This window comes from Canis lupus, chromosome 12, assembly GCF_003254725.2.
Source record: "Canis lupus dingo isolate Sandy chromosome 12, ASM325472v2, whole genome shotgun sequence".
NCBI lineage: Eukaryota > Metazoa > Chordata > Mammalia > Carnivora > Canidae > Canis > Canis lupus.
In genome coordinates, this window is record NC_064254.1 from 2311966 (window position 1) to 2329193 (window position 17228).

Here is a 17228-nt window from a genome sequence, read left to right on the forward strand (position 1 = left end):
ACGTAGCAGGATAAAGAATATGAAAACTTCCAGGATGTCAGGGAAGGAAATCAATTTCTCAATCACAGCAGTTCCCCTCATTCTACCCTCAACATTTGACTTATATTCTTAAATGTAAAAAAAAAAAAAAAATTTGAAAACTAAAAATAATACAGTGAAGCAGCTGAAGCAGTCTTTAATGCAATCAATGTCCCCAACTTGCCTTTAAATGTAGGCAGGCAACACTGAAACACAGAGCACAAAGAACGCTCAGGGTAGGGAAACCATGACAGTGAAAAATGATGCAATTACTGTAGGCAGCATTAATGACCTTATGACTTCTTTTATCGTCCCAGATGCAAATACTGGAGCTTTTGAGACCATAAGAGGAATTTAACAGGAATTACATATGTAGTAAAGCAAAAGTAATCCTTGGTTACCATCAGAAGAAATATCCTGGTAGATAAATCAAAATTTGGAAAATTTTATATGCACTATGAAAGCAAAAAAAAAAAAAAAAATTACATGTGGAGGCCAGGAAAAGGGAAGGAGTTAAGGATTGCCAAGGAGGGGAATCAATTTATAGGAGAATTTTTGGAGGCTGTAAAGAAGAGCCTGAAGAAAACCATGTAAGTGATTATGTTATCTATACATGAGGCTACTCAGAAATTCCGCCCCTCTTGCTGCCACCAACAAGCATACACATCCATAGAAAGATTGATTGAGTGAGCCTCCTCCTGTCCTAGGTAATTCCCCCAGGTCCACTCTCCATGCAGGCTACCTCAGAACAAGGGGATTTCCCAGTATCTTCTGGCTTCTTAGTACAAACTCTTCAACTGGCAACAGCAGTGTCACCATAAGGCATTTTTCTGATTGGCCAGAACCTGACCTGGCAGGTTTTGGTTTGGGTGTCTTTAGATTCCCCTTTCTGTTGGGTCCTCACCCTAGTTCTACAATTCAGAACAGCAAGTGTGGAGACCGCACGGAGAAGAGGATGATCCTAAACAGAGTTCTGATTCTGGGGACCCTCATTCTGACTATTATGATGAGCCCCTCTGGAGGTGAAGAGATTGTGGGTGAGTGCACACCTGAGGGATATGGGGACTAGACTAGGGAAAAGGAATTGGAAGGGGAAAAAGAGAGAATGGCATAAAATAGTGGAGACTCCTCAAAGGTGTTCTCAATATTAAGCAATTCTAAAATTTTTAATCATTCTTCCTTCAGGAAACTAGAGACCCAACCCACTGTCTTTGCTCCCTGTGATGTTGCAGAGTTCATCAAGGATATTATTCCATTTCTAATATCAGATCCAGTGAATATAGGCTAGAGGGCTTGATGGCATTCATTCATGATTACCTTAAGGTATAGGGATGTTTCCATGTTTTGTTTTGTTACTAAAACCAAATTTGTTTTGTTACTAAAAAGTCATGAACTATTGCTCCCAAATGTTTCTGAAAACATTTTGAAACTTTATACATGTTTTTTCTATAGTCTCACTTGGGGTAAAAAGTTTCATGAATTATGTATACTATGTAGATATAAGGAAGGGTATCCTCTTCTTTGACTCAAATTTACACACATTTTCATGCTGGGAACTGGCATGAGGGGAGTGGGTATACAAGCCCAGCTGAATACCTTTAGACAAGTCATTCAACCACATGACCTCATATATGTCATTCAGGAATAATAATTAAATCAAATACGTATTTAGAAATATTTTTCCAATAATGTAAACATATCCATGTCAATGATCATACTTGTTTCTTAACTGTTTCTATTACAGGTGTGAGTTAATTTTTTAATTTAATTTAATTCTAGGATGGTTAACCTATACGTTTCTAGTGTACGGTATAGTGATTCAACAATTCTATACATTACTCAGTGCTCATCAAGATAAATGTACTTTTTTTCTTTTAAAGATTTTTATTTATTTATGAGAAACACAGAGAGAGAGGCAGAGACATAGACAGAGGGAGAAGCAGGCTCCCTGTGGGGAGCCTGATGCCAGACTCAATCTCAGGACCCCAAGATTATGATCTGAGCTGAAGGCAGACGCTCAACCAATGAGCCACCACCCATGTGCCTCCAAGATAAATGTATTCTTAATCCCCTCACCTGTTTCATCCATGCCCCCCAGTCACTTATCCTCCGGTAAACAACAGTTTGTTCCCTACAATTAAGAGTGTATTTTTGTTTCTTTTGTTTCTTTGTTTCTTTGTTTTCTTTCTTAAATTCCACACATCACTGAAATTATGATAGTTGTCTTTCTCTGAATGTTTATTTCGCTTACCATTACACGCTCTAGCTCCTACCACATTGTGCAAAAGGCAAGATTTCATTCTTTTTATGACTGAAAAATATTCCATTGTACATATATATCATATCTTCTACAAAGAGTAGGTTTGTAACAATCAAAGTAGAAAAACCAAGCAGCCTTAAGAGGGGAAGTGAAATGGAGCATACTCTAATTTTCAACATCTTTGTTAGCCATGAGTGTTCCCATCCTAATTTAATTTGGTCAGGGAAGTTTGCCTCACTTTGCCAGAGAACTTCTAATTTCCTTCTTCAACATCATGCCAGAACATCTTGGTCAGGCTCAACTTATCCAGTAAGCACAGTGCCAAGGGCCTATGATGCTTCTAGGGCACCATAAAATGTTTTAGTTTCTTCTAAAATTAGAAGAAATGAACTTATGAGGTAGAGGAAAATGTTTTAATTTTTAATTCAACCTGGATTATATTTATCTTTATACCAATGCAGTCACAAAGTGTGATTTCTAATATTTTATGAGGAAAGGGACCCAATAGTGATTAGGCTCACGAGTCATACGACAGCCTTGACCACTGCTGATTAAGTTCCGTATGGTTTGACTAGCTCTGTGTCTATCAACCTCCACTCACCCAAATGTCTGTGATCTTTGAGAATAGCAATTGATATTCAATACACACTTTTGAGCAAACAGTGAGATTAATTTTGGGGATTCAAAGATGAAGGAAAGCAGAAGGAATGTCGCTGAGCAGAACTATGGACTCAGCTGAGGCTGAAAATACAGAAGTGAATCAGTTCCAGTCAGCCGTGTAGTGTGATGTTCATCAACAAATGGTGCCTTGGACAAGCACCAAATGGAAAGAATAATTGCATATACTCATGTTTGAAAAAGGAACCAAGGTAACCAAGGATAAAGGCTAGAGGATGCAGAGGGTTTGATGGAGGGCCTTTAAGTAATCACCAAGGGGGGGGGGGGGCGGGTCATGCTGGGCAAGGAAGAGAGTTGGATGAGGCATAGATAAATCTGGAAAGCAAGACATTGGGATGGAGGCGTTGGAGGTTATAGTGAAGCCAAAAAAATGTTCAATGAGACCAATTAACTGAAATGTTGCTAACCAAACAGAAACTTCCAAAAGGAATTGGAGGTACCCAGGAAGTCTGAAAAGATAGCTTTGTTTCAAGGAGACACACCCCTAAAAAGGCCAAGGAACATACAAGAAGAATGTGCTTTGGTTTGACTGGCAGATGAGATATTTGCAGAGGAAGTGGGACCATAAGACTGCTGCTGTTCCCTGCAGGGCTCACCACAGTGTACTGTATTTGCTCCTATACTCACTTGACTCTCCCACCACGCAATAAACTCCTTGAAGACAGAAACCATGCTGATGGGTGTTTGACTCCCTGCTCCTCATGATGTCTGACATCTTGCTGATGTTCAGTAAATGAGGAAGAGCATAAGGAGGAAATGATAAAAAAGCTCACATATCTCTTTACAAAATTTTCTAGTTAGGCTCACCGGGTGGAGTCATACTGCTGCCATTCTACTTTGGCATCCTTGCAAAATGCACTGTCCATTTGAAGAGAAGGGCCACAGTTTACCAGGAGTCCTAAAGTGATAGAAATGCAACTCAGAATTAGGTTAGGGGGTTACAAGGAAAAAAAAAACCACGAGGGATGGGGAGTGACAGAAATCTAAAATCTAATGAATGTTCCATTTTGTACTTCTGATGAATCAAGTGCTCCCCTCTGAGGATTACCATTGTTAACAAGAGAACTTGGTGGCTCCTGGGTGGCTCCATTGGTTAAGTGTCTGCCTTTGGCTCAGGTCATGATCCCAGAATCCTGGGACAGAGCCCCAAGTTGGGCTACCTGTGGGGAGCATGTTTCTTCCTTTCCCTCTGCTGCCTCCTCTACTTATGCTCTCTCCCTCTGTCAAATAAATAAATAAAATCTTTTTTAAAAAGGAACCAGAGACCTTAGGAGTATTGTTTATTTTTTATAAACTTTTTAACACCGTCGCCGTCCTTGTCATACTCTTTCTTATACCCTAAAATAGTTAAGAAACTCTTTTAGAAGAATACAATCCTTCGTGCTTTTTTTGACAAAATAAGAAGAAGCAGAAGAAGGCGCAGGAGAGAGGAGGAAGAAGGAAGGAAGGAAGCATTACCTCTGCAGAAAATATTCTGCTCTGAACCAGTCCTGGGGGGAGAGCAATCAATGTATGTGTTATTAACTGATGAAGGAATTAAGAGATAAAACTGATGAAGCAGAGAGAAGTTAAGTGAATTTCTGATAAAGGAAGCTATAGCCATGATAATTTATTCATTCCTTCTTTCATTTCATTGTAATATTTATCATAAGTCTACTGCGTACCAGGTGCTGAGCTACACACACGGGAAGAGCAGCAGCAAGACTGTTGTAATTGTGCTCTCACGGAGCATACACGATAGTGGAAAAGCAGAGCGTATTCTGACTGGACAACTACCAACACGGAGAGAGAGGGGGCAGGTGCTGGGAAACGTGCCTAAAGACTGTGCCAAGGATGAAGCTCGTAATACTTGTTTGCCCACAGTTTGTTCTGTCACTTGGTTGAATAAGGTTCTTTTCTCCCTCTGTTTTCTGCTTCCCTGCTCCTCACCCCTGCTGCTCAGCTGACCATGTTGCCTACTACGGCATAAATGTCTACCAGTCTTACGGTCCCTCTGGCCAGTACACCCATGAATTTGATGGCGATGAGGAGTTCTACGTGGACCTGGAGAAGAAGGAAACTGTCTGGCGGCTGCCTGTGTTTAGCACATTTACAAGTTTTGACCCACAGGGTGCACTGAGAAACTTGGCCAGAGCAAAACAAAACTTGAACATCCTGACTAAAAGTTCCAACCAAACTGCTGCTACCAATGGTATGTGTCTACCATTCTGCCTCTCTTCACTGAATCTGTCCCCACATCCCAGCTCTCTTTCCCTTCCTCCCTAGCATAGATACTCTTCACTGTTTTCCAAGGATATTTCCCCAGATCTTCTCATAGTAATTACTGAACCCTCATCCTCCCCCATCTGAAAACTGAAATATTGCCATGTAATGCAAGGATCCTTACTCCCATACCATGTTCCTTGAATCCCTCAAGGAGACGCCCTGTGGATATGCTACTTTAATAAGCACACCTGCATAGAGAAGGGCTCGGGGGTAAAGTATAGGCAGTGCATATACAGCATTCCCAAGCAGAAGGTAAGCAAGAACCCTTCCACCACAGCATGGAGAACTGTTGCTGGGAGGGCTCCTCTAGGACACAATGCAGAGCCTCAAGGCAGAGTTATTGCAATTCATGTCAGTGCTGCTTCCTCACCGCAGAGGTTCCTGAGGTGACTGTGTTTTCCAAGTCTCCTGTGATGCTGGGTCAGCCCAACACCCTCATCTGTCTCGTGGACAACATCTTTCCTCCTGTGATCAATGTCACGTGGTTGAAGAATAGGCATTCAGTCACAGAAGGGGTTTCTGAAACCAGCTTCCTCGCCAAAGGGGATCATTCCTTCTCAAAGATCAGTTACCTCACCTTCCTACCTTCTGCTGAGGATATTTATGACTGCAAAGTGGAGCACTGGGGCCTGGATGAGCCACTTCTGAAACACTGGGGTATGTATGAATTCCACCTCCTGTGGTGCCTTCTTTTCTTTGTCAAGTCCAAAATATCCTGCCTTTCAGCCCTGGAGTCTCAAGGCTCAAAGCATGTTTATGACACTTCAGGGTTTCTAATAACAGAGTTCACTCTCTTCCCTAAGCCTGGTGCCCTGAGACTTCATAGACCCAACAGCACCATCACCCTCCTCAACCCCCCACTCCATCTCACACCTGTACTTGAACCAACACTGTATTCTGACTTTCACAACCTCATTTTCACAGAACCTGAGGTTCCAACCCCTATGTCAGAGCTGACAGAGACTGTGGTCTGTGCCCTGGGGTTGGCTGTGGGCCTTGTGGGCATCGTAATGGGCACCGTCTTCATTATCCAAGGCCTGCGCTCAGGTGGTACTTCCAGACATCAAGGACCTTTGTGAGCTGCACCCTAGAAAGGAAGGTAAGGATTCAGATTTGTCAGAGCTGAGAGTTGGAGACACAGTCCAGGAGGATGGAAAGTGGGAGGAGTTTGTGGACCCAAATGTGGTTGGAAGGTTATAGGAGAATTGGGAGAGGGGATGATGACAGCACAGCAGCCCCCTAAAATCCAACCATCTATGTCTGTCCTATTGCAGGTGCACTGCATGCCCACCTCCCAGAGCAGAAGAGTGGACCTGATAGGTCACCTAGCACTATTTCCTTGCCCAGTTCATCATACTCCTACTCTCTACCAATGCTTCTCTGTCACCTCTTCTCTGGGACTCAAGAACTATATCCTCTGAGCGCTAACCCTTTAAATTCTACCCCTTCCTTGACTGCCTGTTTTTGTTTGTTTGTTTTCTTTTCTTTTCTCAATTGTCAACTACAATGAGATCTCTGGGATATCCCAACCAGTTACCTGATCCCTCATTACTCTGATCTAGCATTCCCATGGAAATAATAATTTTCTCTTTAAGAGATCCTTTAGATCAATTTTTCCTGTCTTTCATCTCAGGGCTGATTAGGACTTTGGTCCCCCCTTTTATTATACCTTCCTAATCTCACTTTCCATATTATGTTTCATGCCCAGAAACACCAGAAAATGCAGGTATAGGCTGATAATATTTCGATATCTTAGGTAAGGATAATGGTTCTCTCTTCCTGTTATTCTCATGTTTGGGTACTGCCACACTCCCCCAATTCAGACACCAAGAAAAGGAATATAAGCCCTCTGACCTTGGTGTAAATTTGGTATAGAAGAAATACAAAGCCAAGAAATAAGTCCATACTTCTTTTAACATAATTTTAGAAAGCTATGACAGAGAAATAAGTTAAGATAAAGAAATTTTGAATTTCAAAAGTACCAAAAGACAAATTGTTTTCCAAAACTTTAAAATTTCAATTTGTGAAGAATGAATGATGATAGGAGAAGCTTTCCTCTCCCATCCTCACCCATGAGAAGATAAGAATTCTTTAGGCAGGAAAATAAATGGAAGTCGGGTAAGAGAGCATTAGAATAAGACCATAAAGTAAGTACCTGAGGACAGGTACTTAGGGACAGCAACAACAGGATGAGAAAGGGAGTAGAAATCATAGACATGGTTAAGTTTCTTAGAACACAGGTGTAGTTTGCCTCACCTCTTACATGAATCTCTTCTAGATAAGCACGTAGACTTTCCTGGGCTGTGGTGGCATATCAGGGATAGTAGAGTGAATATATCTGCAGGATATTTCTAGGCAGATCATCTTAGGTCAAGCTCACTGAATCCCTGTGTATCCCTGTGCATCCCTGGGCACCCAAGGAAACTGCACAACACCCCAATAACTCCAGTCCCATGCCCCACCCCTCATCCCTCTTGTATTTGGAAAGAATGAATCTATGAGAGAGAAAGGCCAGCAGGGACAACATAGTGGAGATAATGTACTGGCAGCTATGGATGCTGTATTCTCTTTAGATTCATTGTCTTCTAGTGGAAACTTGCAGAGGAAATGGATCAACAGATGGAATTCTCTGGTGTTCTTGAGTTGTCTAAAGCTTCACTCGGAAAGTGTATGTGACTTGACTCGGAGTCATTTTCCCTTTGAAATTATTTTAGGCACATATTGGCCTTAGTCTTTTCACTCTGCAAGTACTGTGTCCATACATGGTGTCTAAGGCAATATTATGGAACAGCTATAAAATGTATGAGGCTGTCCCTGGCCACACCACCTGTATCAGTGAATTTAAAGTGTAATTGGGAGAAAAAAAAGACAATTTTAACACAATAGTTGACATAGTAGAGTTTGATGAAAAGAAACTTAAATCCAAATTCAGGATTCAGCACTTTATAGCTAATATTTTAAACATTTTAACACTGCGCATATGTATTCTGAGACTCATCTCAGAATTCTCTGGAAGTAATAATACTTTCCTTGCAGTTATTGACAGAATTTGAATAATCTTGATTACACATAATATGGAAATACATAAGAAAACATTGCTATTTGTATCTGTATTATTAAAAAGAATTGATTATATCATATTAAAAGCACTTCTCTTTTTCTGAGTCCATTAATGATTTAGAAGATTCAAAAATGGAGCTGTGAATGAATTTCTTTTCATAAGCTAAAGAGAGGATTTTGTTTTCCCCAGCAACTTAGAGACTCTGAGATTGGCTTAGGCTAAGAGAATAGATAGGGTATAGCAGTCATGTCACTAGTGGAAGATTGCTAAGAGAATTCTTAGAACAGTAAGTCGTAAGAATTTGACTTGAGGTTTTTAAGACCAAAGATATGCTATATTGTAACAGACCTTATGCATATTTACTTTGGGGATAATTCAAGGATCAAGAGTTACCTGTGAGGTAGAAGTAAGAGAATAATTAACAATGGAGACTAGGAACTAGTAAATTTAGGGAATCTGACCCAGAAGTTATCAAGAAAATGTAGGTAACAGAACGCAGAGGAGGTCAGGCCAGTGAAACTACTCTACATTGTATTATAATGGTAGGTACATGCCATTACACGTTTGTTCAAACCCACAAAATGTACACCAAGAGTGAACCCTAATGGAAACTATGGACTTTGGTGATAATAATCTATCAAAATAGTGTCATCAATTGTAATAAATGTACCACTCTGGTAAGGGATGCTGATAGTAGGGGAGGCTGTACCTGGTGGGGACACGGATATATGGGAAATCTCTGTACCTTCCACTCAATTTTGCTGTGAACCTTAAATTGCTTTAAAATAAACTGTATTGGGATCCCTGGGTGGCGCAGCGGTTTAGCGCCTGCCTTTGGCCCAGGGCACAATCCTGGAGACCCGGGATCGAAACCCACGTCGGGCTCCCAGTGCATGGAGCCTGCTTCTCCCTCTGCCTGTGTCTCTGCCTCTCTCTCTCTCTGTGTGACTATCATAAATAAATAAAAATTAAAAAAAAATAAACTGTATTAAAAGAATGTCAGCAATTATGATGTCAAAGGTATAAAATAAAAATTTTAGTATAAAAAATGTAATCATCTGAAAATGCACTAATGTACTCAGGGAGAGTTTTTGGCAATAGGCTGTCAAATAAATGTTATATAAATCTCAAGGAATCGTGAGATGGGAACTCAGGAATTTGGGTAAAGGTGTGTGTGTGTGTGTGTGTGTGTGTGTGTGTGCATTATTGTACTATAAGGTGTATACTGAATCCCATTATGACCAGTGCCCTAGGAATACACAAATACTGACTTACTCAGACTCCTTCTCAATGAAATACTGAGGAAAACAAATTTAATGGAAGATGCATTTTATTAAGGGGCTTGCTTCATTTGTAAGACTTCATATAATTTTAAAATAGAATTTATATTAATTCTAACAACAAGCACAATAATTTCGATATTAGCTAAAAGTTAAAAGTGAGATCATCACATGACATTACTGTAAACAAAGATATCAATCTTCATGATACTAAATTATGTGATTTTAAAAATTATTTGAGTTATTTTAATTATTTCTGATTGTGTGCATAAATTGTGACTATTAATATTTAATATCATACTATTTAAAAATACATAATTAGAAAATCCTTTTATTCAGCAAATCATTTGCAGGGAAAATAAAGAACAGATAAAATTCATATTAAAAAAATTAAGATACATATCAACCAAATGTTAGGTTTTGTTTGGATGCATATTCAAATAAAAGAACTGTTAAAAAATTCTTGTGAAACAATCACAAAAATTGAACTCTGACTCTATTAGGAAATTTTTAATCTAATTTTGGGTGTGATAATGGCAATGTTATGTTTCCAAAAAGTCATTAAATTTTAGATTTCATAATAACATATTCATCGATAAAATGATATGATTTATAAGAATATCATCAAACTAATCGAGTATATGTGTAAAATTAAGTGGGTAGGTTTACAAAATTATCCATGAATTAATAATTATTAAGGGTGGACTGTTGATACTTGGCACTATTCTCTCTACCACTACATATTGTTGAAATTTTCCATGATAAAAAGGGTTTCTTTTAAGTATCCCAGGAAAGACAAAGAAAAAAACTAGGTTAAAAAGCATTCTGTTTGAAGTTAACATTCATTTTTAAGGTTTTCCTCATTTTTTATCCCAGGTAGGAAGCCATGAGTATCCAAAACTTGCTCCACACCATGAACCTCTCAGAAATGTAACCCTAAAGAATACATATGTCACAAGGATAATATTGAAGGAAAGCAAAGTAATACTCTCTTTATCTTGACTGGACTAAGCCCCAAACATGGCTAATATATAAACTAATTTAATTAATAATGCAAAAATAAAAATGGTTATTGAATACCAGTGTTGTGACACATACCATACTACATTCTGAGAGTATTAAATTGATATGAAAACAGATATGTTCATTGTCTTCACAGACTTTACATTCTAGTAGGAAGAAAAATGCATATACAAAATAGTTCCACAAATATATAATAACAAACTCTGAAGAATTTATAAAGGAAATGAACAAGGTAACACATAACCATTGCACAGGAATTAAGCAGTTGGTGGAGATTAGAGGTGGCTTGAACAAATGTATGAGATGAAATAGATATTGTATAGTATGTAAAGCAAATAAATAAATAAATAAATAATCCTGTAAAAATAGGAATAATGGACTTGAGCTATACCTTAGACCAAATGGACCTTATGGACATTTTAATGACCTGAATAGACATTTTTCCAAGAAAAGCATTCAAATGGCCAACAGCTAACATGAAAACATACTCAACATCATTAATCATTAAGGAAATGCAAATGTAAACCACAATGAGACATCACCTCACACCTGTTAGAATGGCTGTCACCAAGAAAGTAAGAAATAACAAGTGTTGGCAAGCATATGGAAAAAAGGGAACCCTTACACACTGTTTTTCAGAAACTAAATTGGCTCAACCAAATAATATGGAGGCTCCTCAAAAAACTGAGATAACTGCACCTTCATATCCACTGCAACTTTACATACCGTAGCCAAGACATGGAAACGTTTTAAGTCCCCACTGATGATGAAGGGATAAAGCAAATGTTACACCAACACACACCACAAAATGGAATACCAGTCGGTCATAAAAAAGAATGAAATCTTGCCATTTGTGACAATACAAATAGACCTTAAAGGTTCTATGCTAAATGAAATAAGTCAGACAGAGAAAGACAAATACCATAGATTTTCACTTGTATGTGGAACCTAAAAAACAAAACAAATGAGAAAACAAAACCAGACTCCTAAATACAGAAAACACACTGATGGTTGCCAGAAGAGAGAGGGGTTGGGTGTTGGGCAAAATGGATGAAAGTATCAGGAAGCATAAACTTCAGTTTTATTTTATTTTTTTAAGATTTTATTTATTTATTCATAGAAACACAGAGAGAGAGAGAGAGAGAGAGAGAGGCAGAGACACAGGCAGAGGGAGAAGCAGGCTCCATGCAGGGAGCCTGACATGGGACTTGATCTGTGGTCTCCAGGATCACACCTCAGGCTGCAGGCAGCTCTAAACCGCTGCGCCACGGGGGCTGCCCAAACTTCAGTTTTAAAATAAATAAACCATGGGGATGTAATGTATAGCACAGGGAATAGACAATACTACTGTATTAACTTTGGTGACAAATGGTAACTAGACTTATTACAGAGATCATTTCATAATGCATATGAATGTTGTACACCTGAAACTCATATAATATTGTGTGTCAATTATACTTCGATTAATTTTGTGTGGTGACAGATGTTAAGTAGGCTTATTGTAGTAATCATTTCACAAGATATACAAATATCAAACCATGTGTACACCTGAAAATAATATAGCGCTATATGTCAATTATACCTCAATAAAAAAGAAATAACTGTTTTCACTTTTAATGAATAGGTCTTGGCAACAATTTCTTGGGTATAAAATCATAGCCAAAGGGGAAAAAAAAGAAAGAAAAAAAACAAAACCAAAAAAACCCAAATAAACAAAAATAAATATAACTACATCAAATTTAAAACTTCTGTACAAACGATTAGCCAAATGCAAAGGCAACCTGTGGAATAAGAAAAAAACATATTTTGTAAACCATCTATCTCACAAGTGGTTAATATAAAGTTACTCATATAAATCAAGAATTAAGAAAACAAACTGATTTAAAAAGGGACAGAGGAGGACTTGAGGGAAGAGAGCAGAGTAGCTGGACCCTAAGTTCACCTCATCCCATGGATACAACTAGATAAAATCCACATCAGTGTAAATACCCCAGAAAACCACCCAAAGACTGGCAGAACAGACTCTCCACAGCTAAATGGAAGGAAGAGGTCACAACCAAGAAGGAAAGGAGGGCAGAGATGGGTCAGGAATTAAAGGATCTATACAACTGTCCACAAGAGAGGGCTGCTGTGGCCTCAGAGAGGGGTAAGAAGGAGGCCTTCACACCAGGCAGGTGGAACCCACACAGGAAAGACAAACCCCTATAACATTTGACTTTGAAAACTAGAACAACACAATTTTGCCAGTTCTTACAATCAATAGGGCCTAACATCTGGGTCTTTAAAAATCATCAGGCTTGACTCCCGGGGAGCCTGGGAGCCGGAGGGCAATAGAAAATTGAGTCCCTGCCCTTAAAGAGATAACACAACAAACAATCCCATGGAGATACAGCATGCAAGCAGCAGTTTGAAAACCACCAGGGGTGAGGGGTGGGGGGGTTGGATGGTGGTAGTGTACACTGGAGGGAGTTTTGTTTACTAATCTCAGAGCATGTGTTGGAGTGGCAGGGATCTTTGAGAGGCTTCTTTAAGAACAAAAGAGCTGGTGGGTTCCATTTGCATCCCTTATCCCCATCCTAGACACACAGACACTTGCAGGAACCAGGGCAGCAACAACACGTTCTACCTAACTTGCTAACAGTGCACCCCACTCCCCACATTCTCCTACAAACATACCCACTTCAACCGGATCTCAGCTCCAGGAGCTGTCCCACATCAGACCTATACAAACCTTGATAACACCTCATGCCCTGCCGGACTTCTCCTGTGGATCTGCCTCTATAATACCTCTGGCCAGAGCCCATCCAAAGGTGTGCCACAGGCCTGGCAGGGTGCGGCAGCCCTAAAAGGAGCCAGCACAACTCCAAAGTGGCTCCTGCCTGGGGAAGAGGGGAAGGGAAGATCACTGCATAGATGAGTCCAACTACAGCCCCAGCAACCAGCTGAGGGCAGACATCTGGTCTGACTGCAGGCCCCACCCAAGAGTGAAAGCTTCTCAAAAGACAACACAGAGAAAGCAACCAGCAGTTCAGTGTTACCCTATCTCTGGCAAACACCTGGTCTGATTCAATTCAGGCTCAGTGCAGTCCCAGATTGCCTCATTAACACAAGGACAAAACCCTGCCTCCATCAGGGAAAGAGAGCCATTGCAGACAGCTGAACTGAAGTCAAATGTGGCTCAGCAACAACAGTAGGGGACATGCAACGTATAGGAGACAACCCTGAAGCACCAGGTTCTGGTGAACAGGGGACATTGGACTACAGGGCACCACAGGACCTCTCCTTCATAAAGCCACTAATTTCAAGAGCAGGAGATGTAGCTGACATTCCAAACACATAGAAAGAGACCGAGGGAGTTGGACATAATGAAGAAACAAAGGAATGTGTCTCAAATGAAAAGAATAGGACAGGGACCCTGGGTGGCTCAGTGGTTGAGCATCTGCCTTTGGCTCAGGGCGTGATCACGCAGGCCTGGGGCCTAGTTCCATATTGGGCTCCCCACAAGAACTTGCTTCTCCCTCTGCCTATGCCTCTGCCTCTCTCTCTCTCTGTGTCTCTCATGAATAAATAAATAAAATCTTTTCAAAAAATTAAAAGAACAGGACTAAATCATAGGAAAAGAATTCAACCAAAAGGGGAAAATTAATATGCCTAATAGACAATTTAAAGTAATGGTCATAAAGATATTCAACGCACTCGGGAAAAGAGTGGAGGACCTCAGTGAGATCCTTAATGAAAAGATAGACTTGAGGAAGGTGGCAGAGTAGGGGGACCCTGAGTTCTCCCTGTCCCATGTTTGTCACCGATTATCATCCAATCACCCAAGTCAGTAAGCCAGAGAGTGATCTGAAGACTGGTAGAGCAAACTCCACAACTATAAATAGAGAAGTTTCATCTGAAAGTTAACCCTTCAGCTCAGAATTGTCGAAGGAGGCTACCTACAAGAAGGAGGGGGCTGCACACAAGGAGAGGGCTGAGAAAGAGGCCCTCACACCAGGAAGCTCCACAGGGAAGATTAATCCTCATAAAAGCTGGCCTTAATAACCAGATGGGCTGAATTCTGTGAGTTTTTAAAACCAGTGAGACCTGGGGCCTGGAACTTTAAAAGTCAGCTGACCCAGCACTGGGTGAGCTGGAGGGGTGAGTGATAGCAGGATCACTGCCTTTAACAAGACAGCAACCATTTTCACAATATTTAGTCTTTCAATCCATGAGCATGGAACATTTTTCCATCCCTTGGTGTCTTCCCCAGTTTCGTTCACAAATGTTCTGTGGTTTTTATAGTACAGATGCTTTACCTCATTGGTTAAGTTTTTTCCTAGGTATCTTTTGGTTTCTCGTGCAATATTGTGAAAATGTCTCTGCTACCCAGAGCAATCTACACATTCAATACAATTCTTATCAAAATACCATGGACTTTCTTCACAGAGTTGGAACAAATAATCCTGAGATTTGTATAGAACCAGAAAAGACCCCAAGTAGCCAAAGGAATGTTGAAGAAGAAAACCAAAGCTGACGGTATCATAATACTATATTACCAAGCTGTAATCATCAATACAGCATGGTACTGACACAAAAACAGACATATAGATCAATGGAACAGAATAAAGAATCTAGAAATGGACCCTCAACTCGATGGTCAACTCGTCTTCAACAAAGCAGGAAAGGCTATCCACTGGAATAAAGACAGTCTCTTCAATAAATGGTGTTGGGAATTGGACAGCCATGTCCAAAAGAATGAAACCAGACTGTTCTCTTATACTATACACAAAAATAAACTCAAAATAGATGAAAGACCTAAATGTGAGACAGGATACATCAAAATCCTAGTTTCTCCTTTTGACCTTGGCCACAACAACTTTATGCAAGACATGTCCCTTAAAGGCAAGGGAAACAAAAGCACTAATGAACTTTTAGGACTTCATCAAGATAAAAAGCTCCTGCACAGCAAAGGAAAGAGTCAACAAAACTAAAAGACAACCTACAGAATGGGAAAGGATATTTGTACATGACATATCAGATAAAGGGCTAGTATCCAAGATCTGTAAAGAACATATGCAACTTTACATCCAAGAAACAAACAATCCAGCCTTGAAATGGGCAGAAGACATGAATAGACATTTCTCCAAAGAAGACCTACACATGGGCAACACATTAAAAAGTGTTCCACCTCACTTGCCATCAGGGAATACAAATCCATACCTCTTTATACCAGTGAGAAAGGCTAAAAGTAACAAGACAGAAAACAACAAATATTGGGGAGGATGTGGGCACCCTCTTACACTGCTGGTGGGAATGCAAGCTGGTGCAGCCACTCTGGGAAACAGTGTGGAGGTCTCTCGAGAAATTAAGAATAGAGCTACCCTAGGACCTAGCAATTATACTACTGGGTATTTCCCCCAAAGATACAGAGATAGGGAAACCATGGGACACCTGCACCCCAGGGTTCATAGCAGCAATGTCCACAATAGCCAAACTGTGGAAGGAGGTATGATGTCCATCGACAGATGAATGCATAGAGAAGATGTGGTCTATAGATACAATGGAATATTACTCAGCCCTCAGAAAAGACGAATACCCACCATTTACATCAACATGGATGGAACTGGAGGCCATTATGCTGAGTGAAATAAGTCAATTGGAGAAAGACAACTATCATATGGTTTTACTCATATGTGGAATATAAGAAATAGTGAAAGGGACCATGAGGGAAAGGAGGGAAACTGGGTGGGGAAAAATTAGAGAGGGAGACAAACCATGAGAGACTCCTGACTCTGGGAAACAAAGGGTTCTGAAGGGGAGGTGGGAGGGAGGATGGGGTAACTGGCTGATGGGCATTAAGGAGGACACACGATGGGATGAGCACTGGGAGTTCCACTATATGTTGGCAAATTGACTTTAAATTTAAAACATGAAGCCAAAAATATATTTAATAAAAATACTCAAATTTTGACCTTCTAAAAAAAAAAAGACAGCAGCCTGCACAGAGGCAACATAAAAAGGGCAGTTGACACAGGATGGGGGCAAACAGGGGACAGATCTGTTCATAGTGACTTTAGAGCATGTTAGGAGACTTCTCTGAAAGAGGAGCTGGCAGTCACCAGTTTCTCACCCATCCTGCCAGCATAAACACAGAGCCACCTGCAGCAAGTGGCACTGCGCAGACATTTGCTACCTAACCTATTAGCAGTGTGCCAGGCCCACGGGTTCTGAGGACTTGCCACTCCAAGCCCACTAGCCTCAGCCCTAAGCTCAGGGCAAATTTGGTTAAAGCCTCACTGCATCCTTCCAAGCTGCAGGATGCACAGCCTTGGCGGAGTGCACACTGCCGCCACACACTGTGGCCAGCCACTCCACAGCACCCAGGCACTGAGCAGCACCCAGCCACCACTGAGTGCTGTGCATAGCTCCCACCTTGCACTGAGACCAGCTTCATGCCCCCAACCATCATCCTGTGCTAGGCCCTGCCGAACCCAGCCATACCCAGCCTCAGTCCCCTGGCTACCCCAGCATGTAGCCCCCAACCACGGCAGTGCTTCAGTGGATCTGGCTTAAGACTAGTGTCCCAGTAAAAATTTTGCTAACACCTCCATCCTGTGCCCAAATTTCCTGGCAGACACAGCCCTCAGAGCTGGGCACTTGG

At 40.7% G+C, this 17228-nt stretch overlaps 1 protein-coding gene across 2 annotated transcripts; it reads left to right on the top strand.

The window, feature by feature from the left end:
- Positions 1-895: 895 nt before the first annotated feature.
- LOC112641374 (SLA class II histocompatibility antigen, DQ haplotype D alpha chain-like) lies at positions 896-9413 on the top strand. Of its 2 annotated transcripts, none has more exons than XM_049091988.1 (5): positions 896-1055; positions 4899-5147; positions 5597-5878; positions 6146-6320; positions 6496-9413. In XM_049091988.1, exons 1-4 carry the CDS (start codon positions 974-976, stop codon positions 6298-6300), a joined length of 768 nt encoding a protein of 255 aa, XP_048947945.1. In that variant the 5' UTR covers positions 896-973; the 3' UTR covers positions 6301-6320; positions 6496-9413. The 2 variants fall into 2 exon arrangements, with proteins under 2 accessions (XP_048947945.1, XP_035553807.2); XM_035697914.2 differs by having other exon boundaries at positions 7795-9413.
- Positions 9414-17228: the final 7815 nt, after the last annotated feature.

What these genes read in the sequence shown, in the direction of transcription:
- LOC112641374 (XM_049091988.1), top strand. Translation starts at nt 974, where the DNA reads ATGATCCTAAACAGAGTTCTGATTCTGGGGACCCTCATTCTGACTATT. An exon ending in TGGAGGTGAAGAGATTGTGG is followed by an intron (nt 1,056 to 4,898) that starts GTGAGTGCACAC and finishes CCTGCTGCTCAG; the next exon opens with CTGACCATGTTGCCTACTAC. An exon ending in GCCACTTCTGAAACACTGGG is followed by an intron (nt 5,879 to 6,145) that starts GTATGTATGAAT and finishes TCATTTTCACAG; the next exon opens with AACCTGAGGTTCCAACCCCT.